General features: G+C 40.2%; 1 protein-coding gene and 1 long non-coding RNA gene across 3 annotated transcripts in view; one reads left to right on the forward strand and one right to left on the reverse strand.

Annotated features, from left to right (window-relative positions):
• Window positions 1–10,756, reverse strand: part of RBL1 (RB transcriptional corepressor like 1) — a 60,579-nt gene extending 49,823 nt beyond the window's left edge. Inside the window, exons 1-2 of one of the 2 annotated variants that reach the window (XM_005896007.3) lie at window positions 10,424–10,756; window positions 7,333–7,466 (exon numbers count right to left, since the gene is read on the reverse strand). In XM_005896007.3, coding sequence (XP_005896069.1) covers window positions 7,333–7,466; window positions 10,424–10,579 — 290 coding nt within the window. In that variant the 5' untranslated portion in view covers window positions 10,580–10,756. Of the gene's footprint in view, window positions 1–3,428; window positions 3,657–7,332; window positions 7,467–10,423 lie in introns of those variants that run through there. The other variant, XM_070381698.1, reaches the window with a different exon arrangement.
• A 186-nt stretch (window positions 10,757–10,942) lies between these two features.
• LOC138990458 (uncharacterized) lies at window positions 10,943–14,740 on the forward strand. Its single transcript, XR_011466591.1, has 4 exons — window positions 10,943–11,228; window positions 11,381–11,491; window positions 12,834–12,890; window positions 14,260–14,740. It is a non-coding gene; the product is annotated as an uncharacterized lncRNA (long non-coding RNA).
• The last annotated feature ends 6,395 nt before the right edge of the window (window positions 14,741–21,135 follow it).

A 21,135-nucleotide genomic window follows, 5' to 3' on the forward strand; every position in this document is an offset into this window, starting at 1 on the left:
TATTTTTTAAAAAAGAGAGACAAAAAAAACCCCATTTCAAGTGCTATGAAATTACTTTGGTTCCCAGAATCACTGTGAGAACTTAACAGTCAATACATAAAATATCTTTGACTATGTAGGTAGTACCTATCTGCTGCTGCTGCTAAGTCACTTCAGTCGTGTCCGACTCTGTGCGACCCATAGACGGCACCCCACCAGGCTCCCCCGTCCCTGGGATTCTCCAGGCAAGAACACTGGAGTGGGTTGCCATTTCCTTCTCCAATGCATGAAAGTGAAAAGTGAAAGTGAAGTTGCTCAGTCATGTCTGACTCTAGCGACCCCATGGACTGCAGCCTACCAGGCTCCTCCGTCCTTGGGATTTTCCAGGTAAGAGTACTGGAGTGGGGTGCCATTGCCCTCTCCAGTATCTATCTACTTTTTTTAGTCCCTGTAGTACCTAGACAATACTCTGCATATAAATTACAAAGTAAATGTTAGTCAACAGACTGATGAGTTCACAAAACTAAAAACTAGTCTGAGGAAAGACAGCCTGTCTCAATATTAGATTCTGGAAGTTGATCACAAAGCACCAGACTATTACAGGGCAGGAATAAAATTCAAGTGTTTGTGTTACAACACGTGGTTCTACTATCAAACATCAATATATACCTAAGAAGGTAGAACATACCCAGAAAAATCACCTAATGGACTATGGCTCTACATTTCTGGTTTATACAATTATAAGTGCATTTTTTTATGTTCCCATGTTAGTATGGTCTTGGACTGAAATTTTGTAGTGTTAAAGTTCATTTAAGTGTCTAGTGATATTACAGAATAATGAATGTAATTTTTTTTTAAAGGTGGTGGAAGAAATCATCAGTTAGTTGTCTGTAGAAGTTCAAACTCCAGACATGCTGACTGAAATCTAAGAATTTGAGTCTTTTTAAAAGATTCTTATCAAGAGCAGCAACAAAAGAAAAAAAGCTAGATTACTAAAATTTTTTTGGCTGACAAAATTATAGTCTCTTATAGAGGACTTTGTTGGAGACAGGGATGCTCAGCATGTGAAATTCTATTCTTTCCTTTGTCTGAGGATTTTCTACTAGAACGGTAAGCTGCATTGGAACTTAGGGTGAAGGCATAAAACCTGAGGTCCTTAATCATATATATCTGTTTGGTTTTTGAATCTGGAGGTGACAGCATAGAAATGAGGAAGTGGTAAATTCTTATGGAGCTCAATAGCAGCTCCTAGGGACAAAAACATTGCCAAAATCCAGGGACAGCACTGCTGGCCATGCAAGCTGTGTACCTATTAGATGGGTTCTGTGATACGCTTTTTGGTTGTGTAGCCAGCTTCTCTTTCTCCTGGTCATTTTCTAAGCCTAATTTCTTAAGTTATCCTAAAGACTTTGTCAGCTATCCAATATTCTTTCAATACATTTTTTTTCTCCTTAAGAGAGCCAAAGTTGGTAGCTGGTATCTGTTTTTTTTTTTTTTTTCTTTTTAATAAATAAGAGCCGTAACTAATATGTTCTCATATAAATCCAATGTATATATTGCTATCCCAAACATCTATTTCTGCTTTATTGACTATGCCAAAGCCTTGGACTGTGTGGATCACAATAAACTGTGGAAAATTCTGAAAGAGATGGGAATACCAGACCACCTGACCTGCCTCTTGAGAAACCTATATGCAGGTCAGGAAGCAACAGAACTGGACATGGAACAGACTGATTCCAAATAGGAAAAGGAGTACATCAAGGCTGTATATTGTCACCCTGCTTATTTAACTTATATGCAGAGCCCAGAGAAACGCTGGGCTGGAGGAAGCACAAGCTGGAATCAAGATTGCCAGGAGAAATATCAATAACCTCATATATGCAGATGATACCACCTTTATGGCAGAAAGTGAAGAGGAACTAAAAAGCCTCTTGATGAAAGTGAAAGAGGAGAGTGAAAAAGTTGGCTTAAAGCTCAACATTCAGAAAACGAAGATCATGGCATCTGGTCCCATCACTTCATGGGAAATAGATGGGGAAACAGTGGAAACAGTGTCAGACTTTATTTTTTTGGGCTCCAAAATTACTGCAGATGGTGACTCCAGCCATGAAATTAAAAGACGCTTACTCCTTGGAAGAAAAGTTATGACCAACCTAGATAGTATATTGAAAAGCAGAGACATTACTTTGCCAACAAAGGTCCGTCTAGTCAAGGCTATGGTTTTTCCAGTGGTCATGTATGGATGTGAAAGTTGGACTGTGAAGAAAGCTGAGTGCTGAAGAATTGATGCTTTTGAACTGTGGTGTTGGAGAAGATTCTTGAGAGTCCCTTGGACTGCAAGGAGATCCAACCAGTCCGTTCTAAAGGAGATCAATCCTGGGTGTTCTTTGGAAGGACTGATGCTAAAGCTGAAACTCCAATACTCTGGCCACCTCATGAGAAGCGTTGACTAATTGGAAAAGACTCTGATGCTGGGAGGGATTAGGAGCAGGAGGAGTAGGGGATGACAGAGGATGAGATGGTTGGATGGCATCACTGATTCGACTGACATGAGTTTGGGTGGACTCCAGGAGTTGGTGATGGACAGGGAGGGCTGGCGTGCTGCAATTCATGGGGTCACAGAGTCGGACACAACTGAGTGACTGAAACGAACTAAACTGAACCTGGAACAAAGTTTATCAGAGTGTTTGAAAACAAACAAAAGAGCCTTAATGCTACTGCTACTGCTAAGTCACTTCAGTCATGTCAGACTCTGTGAGACCCCATAGACAGCAGCCCACCAGGCTCCCCCGTCCCTGGGATTCTCCAGACAAGAACACTGGAGTGGGTTGCCATTTCCTTCTCCAACGCATGAAAGTGAAAAGTGAAAGTGAAATCGCTCAGTCGTGTCCGACTCCTAGCAACCCCATGGACTGCAGCCAGGCTCTTCGGTCCATGGGATTTGCCAGGCAAGAGTACTGGAGTGGGTTGCCATTGCCAGGACTGATATCACTTAAACTATGAATGTGATTTTTTTAAACTAAATTAAAATACAAAGTAAACTTCACAGCTTTCAAAAGTTTTTGTTTCATTGAAAATCTATTACAAAGAATACAGTACTCCAAAAAAGCATATGAAAGATGCTCAACATCATTAGACATTAGGGAAATACAAATCAAAACCATGATGAGACAGCACTTCATGGGCACTTGACTATTAAAAAAAAAAAACCGATAGGAATTTCCTTGGTAGTCCAGTGGTTAAGAATCTGCTGCCAATGCAGGGGACACAGGTTTGATCCCTAATCTGGAAATATCCCACATACTGCAGGGCAACTAAGCCCATGCACCACAATTACTGAGCCTATGGTCTAGAGCATGGGAGCCACAACTAATGAGCCCGTGCTCCCCAACAAAAGCCACTGCAATGAGAAGCCCGCATACCACAGTTCGAGAGTAGCCCCTGCTCACCTCAACTAGAGAAAGCTTGTGCAGCAACGAAGACCCAGCAGAACCATAAATAAATAAACAAATAAGTAAATCTTAAAAAAAAAAAGGTAGATAATAAGTGTTGACAAGATGTGGATAAATTGGAATCTTCATAGAATGACTAGTATAGTCACTTTGAAAAACAGCTTGATAGCTCCTCAAAAGGTTAACCAGAGTTACCACAGGACACAGCAATCCTTATACATACATCTAAGAGAAATGAGAAATACGTCTACATAAAAAGCTGTACACATTCATAGCAACATTATTCATAAGAGTCCAAAGTGGAAACAACTCAAATGTCCATCAACCAAAAAATTAATAAAATGTTTATATCCACGCAATGGAAAATTATTCAGTCATAGAAAGGAATAAAATGCTGATACTGCTACAACATGGATGAACCTTAAAAACATTATGCTAAGTTAAAGAAGCCAATCACAAAGAAATATCATATACTGTATGATTCTATTTATAGGAAATGTCCAAGATAGGCAAAAAGACAGAAAGTGGATTAGTGGTTGCCAGAGGAAGGGGATTTAGTGGGGGTATAACACGTGAATGCTAATGAGTATGAGGTATCTTTTTTGGGGTGATGAAAATGTTCTAAAATTGTAGTCAGTATGTGAATATATTAAAAACTGTTGAGCTATATATTTTAAATGGATATGTGGATTATATTTCAACAGGACTGTTAAAAAAAAATGCTACTCCAAAAAGGATACAGTGAAATATGCTAGAAGTATTAGTAATTACCTTCCAAAAGGCAACTTGGCAACATGAATATAAAGTCTTAAAAACACTCAATTCTTTCATCCAAAAATTGCTTTTTATGAGAATCTAAGGAGAGAGTCAAAGATATAGGCAAAAATATTTATACAAAGATGGATATCATGCTACCCTATGACAGTTTTTTTTTTTTTTTTAATAAGTAATGTACATAATTACAAAATTTCAAAGGTACTGAAGGATACATGATGGAAAGTATCTCTCCTTGTCCATCACCTCCCTCCCAGTTTTTTTCCACTAAAGCAACCAACTTTGCCTTAGTGACTAATTATATCTTCCCCATCCAGGGACTGAACCTGGCTCTCCTACACTGCAAGCAGATTCTTTACTACTGAGCCAGAGAAAATCACGATTATATTGTTACTAGTTTCTTATTTATCCTTGCAGAACTTTTTAGGGTATTTATGAATACACACCTAATTAAATACTTTTTCCCCACTCAAATGAAACAATACTACCTACAATAGATATTCTATACTTCTCTTTTTTCCTATAATTTTGGAGATCATTTCCTCTCAGTTCACATGAACGTCCTTCCATAATGTTAAGAGCTGGATTTTATTCCACTATATGGATGTGCCATAAATGTATCTAAGCATTCCCTTTTCTCTTTTAAACTTTTTTATTTTGAAATAGCATCAAACTTACAGAAAAGTTGCAAGAATTGTATACAAGAACTTCTTTATTCAACAGTATTCACCAATTTTGCATTTTGCATATTTGCTTTGTCATCCATCTCTCTTTATGTTATTTATGTGTATACAGATCTTCCTCGATTTACAAATGGGGTTACAGGATATAACCTGTAACCCTACTGTAAGTTGAAAATATAAGTTGAAAATGCATTTAATATACCTAAACCTACTGAACATCACAACTTAGCCTAGCCTACCTCAAACATGCTCAGATGCTTACATTAGCCTACAGTTGGGTAAAATCATCTAACACAAAGCCTATTTTATTAAAAAAAAAAAAAGTGTTGGCTATCTCACATAATTTAACAAATACTCTACTGAAAGTGAAAAACAGAATGGCTGTGAGACAGAATGGTTGTAAATGTACTGGTTGCTTACCCTGCTGATTGCATGGCTTACTGGGAGCTATGACTCACCCTGCCAGCAAAAACCAAGTACAGAGAAAAGATGGTAATATGGAACATATGTCCCAATAGTGGCACACCATCTATTTTTAAGGGTACTCAAAAGGCAAAAAAGAAAATTACTTTGTAAAAAATTAATATCAATGTTTCAATTAAAATTATGAAAAGTAATTTTTCATTCAGGTTCTAATAAATATGAAAATAATGAGTGAATGAAAATAATCTTGATTTAAATCACAAGTTACTAAAAAACTTGTAAAAAATAAGGAAAAATTACTTCTCACTACTTAATGAGGCTCAGACAGCTGCTTTATTAAGAATTTAAAATTCAAATTATAAAACAGATACTAATATTTAACACTATTAATAGCAGAACAAATTTTTACATAAAACTTTTTTTTTGGGGGGGCAGCACCTCATGTCTTATAGGATCTTAGTTCCCTGACCAGGGATTAAACCCAGGCCTTTTGTAGTGAGAGTGCATAGTCCTAACCACTGGACAGACAGGGAATTCCCACATGAAACTTTCTTTTTAAGTTGGAAATTGCTTAGGCTAATTTTTTTTTGTAAACTGAAGTTGAATTAAAGATACAATTTAAGAGAAGACACACTAATGTATATTTGTTTACTGATACATAAGTAATACAGCATGGACTTCAGAGGCTCTGCCACTTAGGTATATAACCACTGGATATAATTTAACCTCTTGGTGACTTGGCTTCCTCATTTTTAAAATGAGATTTATTTGATAGGATTACTGTGAGGATTAAATGAATAAAGATATGTAAACTATTAGCACATAATATCTGGCACACAGGTAAATCAATAAAAATCTTCTAGTTTTACAGGTATATGTATGAATCTATACTTCTACAGTATTTTGCAGTATGATTTAGCAATATTTGATGCATATTTTCCCAAGTCTATAAAGATCTACATAGTCACTTAAAATTAGTGACTTCCCTGGTGGTCCAGTGGTGAAGAATCCACCTTCCAAACGTAGGGGATGGGTCTGACCCCTGGTTGGGGAGCTAAGATCCCACGTGCCATAAAGCCGCCAAGCCCGCACACTGCAGCTACTGAGGCCACAGGCACTGGCACCTGTGCTCCCAGTGAGGAGTCCTTGTGCTGCAACTACAGAAGCTGACGAGCGGCAACAAGGACCCAGAATAGCCAAAAAAGAGAAAAAACGTTACTGCGTCAAGTAATAAAACTAGAATAGAGATGTTAGATTATAGAAAATTATTGTATCAGGATTAATTTTGTTGACGTGGATAACTGTACTATAGATATTTAAGGAAATACATACTGAAATATTTAGGGGTATAGGGCTATAATGGATGCTACTTAAATTGAAGTAGTTGAGGAAAATATATTATTTAAGGGAAAAAGATTAAATGATAAAGCAAATGGAGTAAAATGTCACTAAAAGGTGAGTCTAGGTCAAGGGTGTATGGATGGTCTTTGTAATTTTCTTATTTTTGCAACTTTTCTGAAAGCTTCAAATTATTCTCAAACTTAAAATATTAATGGAAAAAATCATAGATAAAAAGACTTAGTAATATTCCTGGCAGTACAGAAGTTAAGACTTTATGCTTCCAATGCAGGGGGCACAGGTTCCCACCTGCTGCATGGTGCAGCCAAAATAAAAAAAACACCCAAAAACAAAACCTCTATGCCTGTAATGCCTGTGGTGATAGTTACATAACTCTGTAAAAAATACCCCAAATCACTGAATTGTACAAGTAAGTAAATTATATGACTTATAAATTGTAACTCAATTAAAAAAAAAGATTTAGAACAGGGCCTTTGGTTGAAGTTAGAATTTGAGGAAGAAAGTCAGAGAAAGAATGTGAGAACTAGGAAAAAAATGTGAGAACTGTAAAAAAAAAACCTTAGAATGGGATGAAGCTAAATGATTTAAAATGAAGAAAAATTAAATTCTAAAGTTAAATTCAGGACTTATAAAGTAATGTTTGAAAAATCAAAGTGCTTTACCTTAGTTTAGCTGAACGTAGTATTCTGGTAAGTGAAACGCAATTTCCTTCCATGATACCCTTTCCAACTGTGGGAATGATGCTTTTGCGGCAAGCAACATACAACGAACACGCCAACCAGTGTATAACCTCTCCCTGGCAGGCAAAAGATAAAACAGCAAAATGGATATATTTCGTTAGAACACTTGAATTCTAGACTCAAAAGAGATCTTAGGATTATCTGGTCTAATTTTCATACTGTATTAACAGGCGAGAGAAGTGAGGCTATTTGCCCAAGGTCAGAAAGCTTAGTTGGTAGCAAAAATGGGTATAAAATTCCTTACTCTCAGTCCTGTGTAACATGGTAAATTGATATTAATCTAAATATAGATCTCTCATCTATACCCCAAATCTAATATTACTGAAAAAGTTCTCAATTTCTCAGCATTAGCTTTTTCAGTATTATAACACCAGTCATGGCCTTGATGATGTGGAAGTTCCTTTCTATCATTTTGTTTCTTTTTTAATCACTTAGGCAGAGAAAAGGAAAGAACAGAGTAGAATCATGGCAAAAGAATCACACATATAAAAACTAATACCTATCGTGTTCAACATAAAGGAGATTGTCAGTTTTGTGAGGCAGAAATTGGGGGAATTATTTACCCTAATCTTTAAAACAGTCTAAGTATGGCTCTCTATCTTAGCAGATATTTCAATTTGCAATGCTACAAAAAAGGTGACATTTGAGAATTCAACACTAGACTTGAGCTATTGAAGCTAGATTCACTTTATGACTTCATTGCTGAGCTTTACATGAAATTAAGAACTAGCCACAAATCTCATACCATAACACAATACTGTAGTGCAGATCCTCTTTAAGACCAGACTCTAGCAGAATAAAAATGACTAATAAAGATTTCCTGCAATAATCCAAAAGGAGTGAGCAGAAATTGGTAGCTACTAATAAATCTAAGACCCAGTGTTCCTGCCCTAAAGTAGTGAAAAGTCTTAATTGCTTGAGGCAGGTAAGCTTAAGGTTGAATACTTTTAGAAGCCTTGATTAACGAATTGTGTGGGTATAACACCCAAGTATTATAGAGCTTTTGGATACAGGCTACTAGACAAAAACACGATTAATATAGAGAAACTTTAAGAACCAAAATTACTACTTTGACTTTTTTTCTAAAAATAAAAAGCACCTATAGTATTTAAATTAGTTTCTTGATACTAGGCCTTCAAAATACAAAAACACTCTGACCTTATAAAACTCCAAGTGTAGAACTAAGAGAAACAGATACTGTTATCTATAATTGGTGAGATACACGTTTTAAGAATTGAAAATAAAGTGTTATGGGAGAATATAGTGTAGTGAGCAACTGATTTTGACTGGGGGGTCACAGAAGGGTTCACAGAGGGAGACAAAAGTAGTAAGTGGTGATAAACCACCAAAATGTACGGGTGAAGTGGGGTGGGTAATCAGGAGCTTGTCAGGTAGACTAGAGGGGATAGGGATTGGGCAGAGGGATTCTTAGGAAGCAGTAGATACATGAAAATGCCTTTCACCAAAAACAAAGCAACAAAGAAGAGGAAAATAAAACACTTTAGATAGAATAAACACAAAATCTTAATTCAACACAACTGTGAATTAAGTCAAACATTAAGATATCCTGATCAACTCTGCCTAACTGGAGATTCGGCTCTTAAACTTTCCCTGGAGTGGGGAGTGAAGTTTCCAGGCAGAGGGACTGGCATGGAGAAAGTTAGGAGCAAGCTAGGCATATTCAAGAATCTGAAAGAAGCGCCTAGTTTAATGCCTTCAATACAGTCTACACTCAGCAATGCACATTCAATGAGAGACTAAATGAAGACTTGGGATGTCAGAAACGCTTTCTCTGGCTTCTAAAAAGTTTGTTTTCAATCGAGAGGCTGTAAGTTATAATCTCCCTTACTTTCTCCTCCTTTCCTCAGCTTTCCAGTCGTGTCACCCGAGATGCAGATGACTGTCCTTAATCCAGTCTATCCAGTCCTACCCTGGAGACAAACAAGAGTCTCTCTTCTTCTCCCTCATATACTGACACACACATACACAGTCAACTCCAAATTTCCAACTCCATGCCTCTGAACTCAGCGATTAACTATTCTACTGGGTGATGAGTCAGAACACTCCTCTTAGATCACAAAAACTTTTGATCATGAGGCCACTGCAAATATATTCCATCATAATTCTACCTCTATATTGGGCTTATGCTTGTTTGGGTTTCTGCGATGATTAGCAGAACGAACCTGGGCAACACAACCCTCCTGGTCTTGATACCTGGACAGCAGGATTAATACTCCCTGCCCTGTCGTGTCACAGAGCTGTTGTGAGAAGTTAACCCAAGAATGGCTGGGGAAAATCTAATGATAGCTTACATTTTATTCTGTTCAGAGACAGACACTGTGTTTAGCGTCAAGACCATCTAATTATCCCCGTCTGAGAGAGGAGGAATCTGGGGCCCAGAGATAAGCCTTGTGTGCACAATTGGCTCTGATGAAATAGCTGTGTCGCGGCAATACGGCAAAAAAGTAACCCACATTTCGGGCCGGCAGGGTAGAGAGATTATGGCTTAGACTGAGTCTGGCTCCACCATTAACCGGGCGACCTTGGGCTTAACCTCTTTGGGATTCAGCTTCCTCATCTGTGTAATGGGGATCACAGAACATAGTCAAAGGGTTGTGGAGAGAACCAAGTAAGACGACACATCTAAAGCGCTGGGCAGCGGTGTCTTGGCACACAAGTCATTCCGGCTTTTATCGTTATGGTATTTGCTTCTCAAATGGACTTAAGGGCAGTCTCAAGACGTCTGTGGCGCTGGTCTGAAGACCTGGGGACGACCTCTGAGTGGAGTGTGACCTTGGAAAAGCCACTCCTTTTCCGGACTTGTTTCCCGCCTCAAAATAAATGGAGAAATGGGATCTATACCCTCCCTTCCAGCTTCGCACTCCTCGGCGCCCGCCTGGGCAGAGACCCTTCCCGGTGGGGAAACTCCCACCGCCCCACAGGGTGGGGTAGGGGCGGGGCGGGGGTGGGGTCTGGCGAGCTCGGTCCCGCCGCCCCACCTGCCGCCGCTCACCTCTAGGCTGTAGTTGCCCCGGATGGCAGTGAAGTCGTCCAGGGCTTCGGCCGCGCTCCCCTCGTCCAGGTTCAGCTCCTGGCACAGGGCCTGCAGCGCTTCCCCGGCCGCGGCGACCACTGCCGCCCCCTCGGCGTGGGGATCGTCCTCGTCCATCCCCTCAGGCCCGGCGGGCGGCGCGGTCACAGCCCCCCGGCTCCTTTCTCCCTCCTGGGCGCGCTACCCACAACCACCCGCGCGAAAAGCGCGCGAAAATCGGGAGCTGCAGGACGACGTCTCTTCGATGGTCTGCATCCGCGTTTCTCCTCTAAAAAGTCCGTTTCTCCTCCAGGGCTCCCAGCCGGCCCTCTCCGGATATGTGATAAGAAGACCGACTTCGGGGCCTAAAACACCTGAACTTGGCCCTTGGCGGGCAGCGGTGGACACAGCCGGCGGGGCAAATTGGTAGCGGAGGGATCGGCAGTCCGCGCGCAGGGTCTGCCGGGAGTTGTAGTCTGTATCCAGCTTTGGCGCCAGCGGCGCATCCCTTTCTTGGTGGCTCTGGTTCAGGCAGGGCTACCAATTGCGAGGTGGCCCCGTTCATCTTAGGAAGAAACGTCTTCTGCCCCGCCAACCCATGGGCCTCCCTGCCCCAGGACTCCAATCACAGTTTGATCGAGACTTGCTCTCTGAGTTAGGAAACGGAGGAGGGAACTGAAAAAAGTGATCCCACAGCATCAAGGGCAGGGGAGGGCCTCGTCGGATACTCCTCAGAGTCTCCAGCGCCTATAGAGCGGTCTTTTAGAATCACTGAGGAGTTGATGAGGTAAAGATATTAGCAGACACCTGTCCATCTCTTTTTGATGGCTAAACGAGGCTTGACCTGGGCTGAAAGAGCTGAGAGTAAGGGGCACTTCCTCAGCTCCCTGGGCCCTAGGAACTGGGACCCTGGAACCCAGTAAAAACTTGTCATTCCAGATTTAGGAATGGCCTGAGCATAAGCCTGAAGGCATGGAACTGGTCTGAAGGCTTACACTTCTGCTCCATCAAAAACCCCTTCTCCAGGAAGAGCCAGAATCTTTTAAAAAGGTAAATCAGAGCTCCTCAGTCCTTCACTCAAGATCCTTCAATAGATTCCTGTTGCTCTTAAAATAATTTCCAAACTTCTTTCCATGGCCTATAAGGCCCCATGTGATCTGGTCCCACCTCATCTAGGGCATTGTCCCCTTTCTTAGGTATGTAATAAGTTCCAACCTGCTTTGTTTTGGAACCTTGGACATGCCAAACTGCCAAACTAATTATTACCTCAAAGCGTTTCTCACATGCTGGTCAAACAACCCCAAATACTCTACATGGGATCTTTGCTTGTCTGGCTCCTTCTCATCATCCAACAAAAAGTCACCTTGTCAAGCTTATCGCTGAGCACTGTATTTAAAATAGCTAACCGCATCTCTCCCCCTGACACACACGCACGCACGCACACACACACACGCACACACACACACACACACCTGTATCATTGTCTTCATAGCACCTTATTACTATCTGAAATTATCTTGTTTATTTGCTGGCTCTTCCTACTAAAACGTGAGTTGCGTGAGAGCAGGAACCTTCTTTTTATGTTCAGTGTATTCCAGAGTTTATGGATTAGTGACTGGCATAGTTGGCACTCAGTACTTAGTATGGTGTGTTTAAAAATGACAAAGAGCCCATTATTGCTTGGATGAGGGAAGGAGTCACCAGAGATGAAAACGGAAGCAGGTCCAGTTAGGTTGCAAAGGATCTCAGAAGGGTAAAAGCATGGAGATTTTAATAAAAGGAGGTGAAGTCTGTGCAACCAGGTTCCTCTGGGTGTCACATATGGGTTAGTTGGGGGTAGAGAGCAGAGGTATGGAGATGGTGGGAGATGAGTCCAGTATAGATAGGAGCCCTTCTGCAGAGACAGCTCTGTCCTAGAGCTGAAAGGGGCCCTGCTGAAGAGGAGGAGTCTCCAATAACACAGGTTTCCCTTTGGGCTACGAAAGGTGATACTCTCAACTAGAATGGAGTATAACCAGACGGATAAGATCAGTTCTGGAACTGTTGTGTGTGGGATCCTAGAAGGTCGTCCCTCTCCCCTGAGCATTTTCCCAGTCTTCTACATTCCCCATACATAGGGAGGGCTGGGACTTGGGGACCAGCTGCAGTCTGGGTATCAAATGAGTAAAAACTCAAACTCCTTCCCCCAAACTCAAATGTGGTACTTCTAGCTCTGCTTTCTTCTAGCTGACTTCAGGACCATCTTATTATCTTCTGAAAGGGGTATTGGCATGTAGTGTCTGCATTGAGACTCACCTCCTATTAGATTTTTCAGCAAAGAAATGTCAGGATTAGTGGAGATGAAATGGATAAAGATTTTCCTGTACTGGATTTTTTTTTTTTTTTGCCGCAGCACTTGGCATTCAGGGTCTTAGTTCCCCGACCAGGGATCAAACCACTGGACTGCCAGGTAAGTCCCTAGATCATTTGTTTTCTAATTAAGCTGCTGTGCATCTGTTTTTAAGAGCTCCAGGAGTGGAGGCAGCCTGGACATGAAGATTTGGGAATTTTCAGGCAGTACCTGAAGTTAAGGGATCAGTTTTATATCACTCAGGGAGTGTGTTGGCACGAGAAGAGACTCAAGGGTAGACCCTCTAGGAGTACCAACATTTCAGCAATAGGCAAAATTTTAGGAGTGAATGAAAAGAGGAAAAAAAAAAACTGTCCAGGAAGGTATAAGGAGGAGGAGCAGTATTTCAGAGGCCGGGAAAGAAGTACTCTATAGAGTCCAACACTACAGAGAGGATGTAGGATGAGGAATTCAACGAAGACCTCCTATATTATCTTTCATATGATTTCAGTAACCTTTTCCAGAAGCAGCTGTCTTTAGCACAGTGGGAGTGGAAGCCAGATTACTGTGGTTGAGAGGCTGCTGGAAGGAAGGTCAAAAAGCTGGAATACAAAGTAAAAACTTGTCTTTACATAGTCTGGTGGAGGAGAGCCAAATGGAAGGGTATTTTCTAGGATTGGGAAACACAAGCATGTGAATAATCAGGGACAGGCAGAGACTGAAGATAAAGAGACCAGTGATGTAGCCAGGCCCTGGAGAAGGTGCCCAAGATGGGGATCTAGAGGCTGGTCTTCCTTTTCACAGCTCTTTTCTGGAAGGTTATCACCGCACATCTAGATTAAACAGACCTGAGAGGCACTCTGGTGAGTAGAAAATAGCAACATGCAATTGGGAGATGACAGTGGTAAAGGTTTGGATATTTCTTTGTTGAGAAGTATCCCTGGCTCTGTTAAACACAGACATCATGATTGGAATTTTTTGAAGAAAAGTGGAATAAAAATAAGACTACCCCATGGGGTCTTGGCTTTCATAGCTGGTCATGGACAAGATCATAAGAGCTGAGAGACCTCAAGTTTTTTGCCTTTGCCATAACTCATTAATCTCTTTTTTATCCAGATCTGAATTTCAGAGGGTCATTCTGGTCTTGAAAAGAACCCATTTTTATCCAGATCTGAATTTCAGAGGGTCATTCTGGTCTTGAAAAGAAACCAAGATAAAAGGAAACAGCTCTCAGGAATTATAAGCCAAAGAAAACCAGAGAGTCATTGCTGCATTTTTCATCTTTTTAGTCAGTAGTGGGGTTTCCAGTGAGTTGCAGTGTATGTACTATAAGGCCATTTCTTCTTTGCAGCTGAATGATTCTGATTTGTTTTTCTGCTTCATGCACACACACTAAGTCCTGAAAACCCTTCGTTTCTTCATTCCAAATATGTTTACTGAATGCCTACTATGTGCAAGATACTGATTCTTCTCTTGCTGTGACTTTCAGATCATCCAGATTTGAACTGAGGGGCACTGCTGGCTTGAAAATGACCCAGAAACAAAAGACACACCTCTCTCAAAGGTCATCCACCAAACAAAAAATGAGAAACACTGCATGCTGGGTTTTTTTCCTCCTCCGGAGTGAGTCTGTGCTCTAACTTTGGATTTTCAATACGTTGTTATCCTGTCTATGTGAACCTCCCATTTTCCTCTCCTGTCTTTTGATTCATTTGATCTGTAACTCTTTACATTCAATTAACCGCTCACGTCTATGACGTTTCCTTTTGCCATGTGGTAATTCTCAGACTATCCTGAAATGAACTATTAGGAAGTACAAGCTTTGGAAATGAGGTCAAGATAAAAGGAAAAGGAAAATACTCTTGAGTTCCCTTCTTTCCCTTATGAAATAAAGCAGATTTAAACTGTACTCTCCCCCTACTCCCCTCTTTTGGACTGTTAACTGTGTCATTGGTTTTCAATAAACAGGACTGCCAAACTCACCAAAAAAAAAACCCAGCCCATGCTGTCCTTTTTGTTATCACTGACTCTCCTGCTCCTTCATCCCCTACACCTAATCACAAAATCTTGTGGATTCCTCCTCCACCAGATTTCTAGTTGTCTTTCAACATGTTATATTTTCTCTTCCAATCCATCTTATGTTTACTTACTAGTCCAGTCTTTCTCAAGCAGCATTTGTATCATGTCTCTTTCTCAAGACTCTTCAGGGCTTCACTATTACCAGTTGAATCAAATTTAGGTAGGTAAGCATTGATCCAGCCTCACCTTCATGTTTTTTTTTTTTTTTCTCTCTTCCCTTTTGTCAATATGCTCTCCCTGCTTTTTTCTCAGGGTACATGTTGGTTCTTTTTTTTCGTTATTATCCAATGGCCTGCTGTGTTAACACTCAATTGAGCTTCTTTGACTAGAAAATGAATTATGGGTGGTGAGATAGATTTACTCTCCATTTCTGATCCAGATACGTCATGAAGGTTGTTTATATTTTAATCCCATAGTACCTGTATGATTAGCAGCCTCCCAGTTGTGGATTTAAAATTTCAGAGTTCCCTGGAGCATGTGTCAAGAGCCTGATTCAGACCTTTAGAGGCTCCAAGACTAAAAAGATTAGGATCTACAACCTCCCAAATATAATTCAAAATATAAACAATTCTAAACCCCAAAATAAGTGTAAGAAAGTACAACAAAGTTCTGATTATTTTCCCCAACATGACCATTTCATTTTGTAATTCTTTCCCCTCCAAAATTTTTTTGTCCCCCAGCTTTGCTCTAAGCAACAGGGATAGTCTGCCCTAAGCAACTACTTAGTTGGCACATGCCCCTCTTAGGAAAATCTACTCACCTCCTAACCTTTTAACAGACAAAAAAAAGCAGTTAATAGTTGTGGGGGAGGGGCAAGGCCTGACCTTGTCATTCTTAACTGTTGTTCCTCAAAGAAAAAGCTAAATTGATGGTCCTTTAGCTGGATCCTTAGAGAGAAATTAGAGCCTGCCCTGCTCACAAGGACAATTTATGTTTTATCTACCTCTTTCAGACTTTAGATAAGGAAACTAAAAACTGAAAAGCCCAATTTAACTTAAAAATGTTCATTCTAAGGGTTTCTCCACCAAAACCTGTGTCCTGGGCACTCAGTTCAGTCATGAGAAGAAATTTCAGAACAGCATTTTCTTTTAAGTTTTCCTCTAAGAGACTGTCCTGACATTGACTTCATTCTGTTGCTGCTGCTAAGTCGCTTCAGTCGTTTCCGACTCTGTGCAACCCCACAGACCACAGCCCACCAGGCTCCTGGGGTTCTCCAGGCAAGAACACTGGAGTGGGTTGCCATTTCCTTCTCCAATGCATGAAAGTGAAAAGTGAAAGTGAAGTCCCTCAGTCGCGTCTGACTCTCAGCGACCCCATGGACTGCAGCCTACCAGGCTCCTCCTTCCATGGGATTTTCCAGGCAAGAGTACTGGAGTGGGGTGCCATTGCCTTCTTGACTTCATTCTACTAGAACCAAAACTTAGGATCACTTTATTTTCCTCAATCTATACATACTTTGGTAACTCCTGCTCCATTGCATTCCCAGAAAAGTTGGAAAACTGAACATTAGTGAAAACCCACCCCAGGTATAAGCCTTTTAAGGAGAAGGTCTTGTTGGAAAAATTAAGCCATATGAGAAAGATGTATGTTACACCCAGAGATGGCAATAGCAAATAGTCTCAGCAAGACTATCCCTATTGCTTTTTGCCTCGTTTCAATTTCCTCATTCGATTTAGGGAAGTTGATATTTTTCTTTTCTTCTTCAAAACAGCTAAGGCTATTACCTATGGAGCTACTGAAGAAAGTTCAGAGAATTGGAATCAAGAGTCTTGAGTCTAAGTCCTAGCACTATCACCTACTGATTTTGTGCTCTCTGGCTTTAACCTCTCTGAGTCTGTTTCCTCATCTGTAAAATGGCGATAACAATAATATCTAAATTACACAATCACTTCAAGGTAAAAAAAATAACATGAAAGTTCTATACAAAGAACAAGAATAACTACTGTTTCCTCGACTGCTTTTCTACTGCATCAGAAACAAGTGGATGCTTTACAATCAACTCTGATCCACTTTCTTTCCACATGCGTGTCATGTCTCGATCAGTATTACTGATTCTTAAATGTAGATTAACTGAGGTTGGGAATGTGTTCACTTAGAGCAAACAGAGTTTGTGCATCTGTATAAAATATCTGGAAAGATACATGAGAAAGTGGGAGCAGTAGTTGCTTAAGGGAAGAGAAATTCGAAAGTGGTGAGCTGAGAACAAAGTTACTTTTAGTGTGTTATCTTTTTGTATCTTAAACTTTGAACTTATGCCCAAAACTAAATAAAGAAAATGTATGCTATAAAATAAATAGACCATCACATATGTATACAGTGATACTTAAAATACTTTTTTTACTACTTGTTTTTATGGATAAACAGTTAATTAAAAACTGCTTCTAGGAACTTCTTAACATTTTATTTCAGAAATGATTTTTCTGTATATATGATTTAACACAGGGGTGAAGAATCATGAATTAATTTTCATATAAAATTGCAATATCTTTGCCAAGGTCTAAAGTTTGAAATGCAACACAAGAATGCAAAATCCAGGTGACTATAGACTATTTAAGGTGTTAAGTGAATTTGTAACTAAAGTAACAGACCAAACGCTAATTTCTTGAGTATAAAAAACTCATATGAATCAATGTGAAAAAGACAAATCTCAAAATGGGGGAAGGACTTGAATACAGTCTGCTGCTGCTGCTGCTATGTTGCTTCAGTCGTGTCCGACTCTATGTGACCCCATAGACAGTATCCCACCAGGCTTCCCCATCCTTGGCATTCTCCAGGCAAGAACACTGGAGTGGGTTGCCATTTCCTTCTCCAGTTCTTGAAAGTGAAAGTGAAGTAGTTCAGTCGTGTCCGACTCTGAGCAACCCCAGGACTGCAGCCCACCAGGCTCCTCCATCCATGGGATTCTCCAGGCAAGAGTACTGGAGTGGGTTGCCATTTCCTTCTTGGGTGAATACAGTCTAGGTAAAGGAAATATAGATGGCATTTAGACATGAAAAGATGCTCAACTTTTCTAATAAGAGAAAATGTAAACTTAAGCCACTGAAAAGCCATTAAAAAAAAACACTCTGAAACTGGCAAAAATCCACAAGTTTGAAAATGCTTCAGTGACTCCCCATGTCATTCAGAGTGAAGCCCAACTCTTTGTCATGGTCTATCACTTCACTTCCCTATGTCTTCATTTGCTCCTCTCAGCTTTCTTACCCCACCCTGGTCATAGTGGCCTTCTTGTGGTTCCTTGACTAGCCTAGGGGACCCTGGAGCCTTAGGACTTAGAAATGGCTATTTCCTCTGCCCAGAATGTTCTTTCCCTAGATGTGCCTAACCACCTCCCTCACTTCCTTCAAGTCTTTGCTCAAATATTACCTTCTCAAGCCTAAAGAATCCATCTGCAATGCAGAAGACACAGGAGACTCAGGTTCAATCCCTGGGTCAGGAAGAGCCCCTGGAGGAGGAAATGGCAACCTGCTCCAGTATTCTTGCTTGAAAAATCCCATGGACAGGGGAGCCTGGCAGGCTACTGTCCAAAGGGTCACAAGGAGTTGGACACGGCTGAAGTGATTTAGCATGACTGATACAGGAACACACATGCATTACCACTTTAATCTGTAATAAGACTAAACAGTTTTCTGAATTTTTGAAAAATACTGTATTTTAACTTCAAATAACCCCAACTGACTTAATATCCTGAGTTTAAAGAAGTACACTGAGGTTGGGGCTTTCATATAAAGAATCAGATGCAGAGATGAATATCTTGAGATTATTTTCAGATTCAATCATTTACTGATTTTGTTTCAACACAAGACTACTTTAATAATGTCTGCTTCATGCTTTTATTTCACTTTTGGCAGTGATAAGACCTAGGTGGTGGTATGATACTAATATTTCAAACATCTTAACAGGTTCTTTAGCAGCCATGATGCTGTGGCAGTTTCATTAACTGTCAAATAAGAAAAGCTTTGAAGGTCTGAGTTAGAAAATCCTTTTATAATTTATTATTTTTATTAATAATGCAGGAGATGGAAATGACTGCCAGAAATTTTGGCTTAGAAATCTTAAAAAAAAAAAACACAAAAAAACCCCAAACATGACAAGACTATTTAAAGCTCTAAAATAGGTTACCACAAAGGAAGTTGTAGAAATGTGTTTGGCCTAAAACCTGTTTGAAAAAAATTTTTTCATATTAAAATACTAAAATGCAATGTAATTGGTTGGCCAGACTTATAAATTCTAAGGGGTCTTGACCTAAAATGATAATCTGGACAGTAATACAATACAAAAACTCTTTAGAAATCACCAAGACAGCACTGCCCTGGTGGTCCAGGGGCAGTTCAGCGAGCCGGGTTTCAGTCCCTCGTCAGGGAATTAGATCTTGCAGGCTGCAACTAAAAAACCACATGCTGCAACACTGTGGGATCCAGTGTAGCCACATAAATATAGAAAAACAAATTTAGAAAAATAAATATACAAAAATAAGTATTAAAAAAATCACCAAGACTATTGCAGTGGAAACGTCCTTGGAAATACCAACTTCTTTAGTTTTAAGGTCACAACACATGAACTGCCTAGAAATTCTTTTCCTTCTTAGTGTTGTGCCCCTCTTGCCATAAAAGTGATTTCCTAAGATCAACTAATACATATACTGAGCTTAAATTCAGCGTTTAGTAGGTTTGGTTTAGTTGGCTGAAAGACTTCAATAAGAAGAAGAAAGAATACATATCTCAGTATAAGGAGGAAAAGTGATACTCAAAGTTTTAAAAAAGGCAAAATATAAAATAATAAAGACACAGTTGGGCCAGTAATGGATAACAAACAGTACATTTGAAAAGTATATGATGAAAATAAAGTCAAAATGATATTTAATTGTATGGAACTTTTTAATATGTATGCAACATATTACAACAAATTAAGTGTCCAGAAATATTTATTTTGTATATTTTTAAAATTCCATAAAAACATAAACCTATCTATGAAGAGAGCCTTATGTAAAAGTAATGGAGATATTTAGAATAAATAGACTTGTTCATACAATCACTATTAAGTGCTTCTTCAGCCCTTCCCAAACCACTGAGGTAGTTGAGTGAAGCGCAGTCCTCTCTTAATGGATACTTCTCTCTGTGGATTTTAACACAATAAACATAAATAAAATAGAATAAGCATTGTTGGGCTTGCTACTCCCTGTTAGTGGCATTACTCAGGCAATAAAATACCACCTGGAGGGCAACTCTAGGGTAAATGTGAGTGTAGAGGAAGGATTCACTCAACCTCTTATATGTCACTGGAGGTCTAAACTGCTTCCTAAATCTAAAAGATCTGTTCCCTGCAGTGAGACACAGATAGCTCATGAGATTAAACCAAGGACTCAGAAAATATTCAAGAATAATCACCACTTTTTGCTCTAACTCCACTCCTTACACTGTAGCATGTGCATTCGATCCCATTGGGGGGCAAAAATAAGATGCACTAACTTTTAGGTAAGAAGTGTTCAAACTTTGTAATCTGAGGCTCAATAACATTTCACAACATTTGTTTGATTACATGAATTTCAGGCATGAATTCAACAACAGATGAACTGTAGAGGAAATCTTTATTCACAGTGAAGGGAAACAGCACACTGGAGAGGAGCAGAGCAGACTGGCCAAGGATGTGGGTTTTCGAGCCAGAACTTGAGTTTGTGAATTTACTAGTTGTGTGACCTTGGGCAAGTCACCTTCATGTTCTGTCCCTTAGCTTCCCCATCTGCCAAATGGAGATAATAATACATGGAGTGGTAATGAGGATTAAAAGAGTTAACCATACAATGTACTTAGATTCTGGTTTATTGTAAGCACTCAATATGCATTCAGATCAGATCAGATCAGATCAGTCGCTCAGTCATGCCCGACTCTTTGCGACCCCATGAATCGCAGCACGCCAGGCCTCCCTGTCCATCACCAACTCCCAGAGTTCACTCAGACTCACGTCCATCGAGTCCATGATGCCATCCAGCCATCTCATCCTCTGTCGTCCCCTTCTCCTCTTGCCCCCAATCCCTCCCAGCATCAGAGTCTTTTGCAATGAGTCAACTCTTCGCATGAGGTGGCCAAAGTATTGGAGTTTCAGCGTTAGCATCATTCCTTCCAAAGAAATCCCAGGGCTGATCTCCTTCAGAATGGACTGGTTGGATCTCCTTGCAGTCCAAGGGACTCTCAACAGTCTTCTCCAACAGCACAGTTCAAAAGCATCAAATCTTCGGTGCTCAGCCTTCTTCACAGTCCAACTCTCACATCCATACATGACCACAGGAAAA

Source organism: Bos mutus, chromosome 13, assembly GCF_027580195.1.
Source record: "Bos mutus isolate GX-2022 chromosome 13, NWIPB_WYAK_1.1, whole genome shotgun sequence".
NCBI lineage: Eukaryota > Metazoa > Chordata > Mammalia > Artiodactyla > Bovidae > Bos > Bos mutus.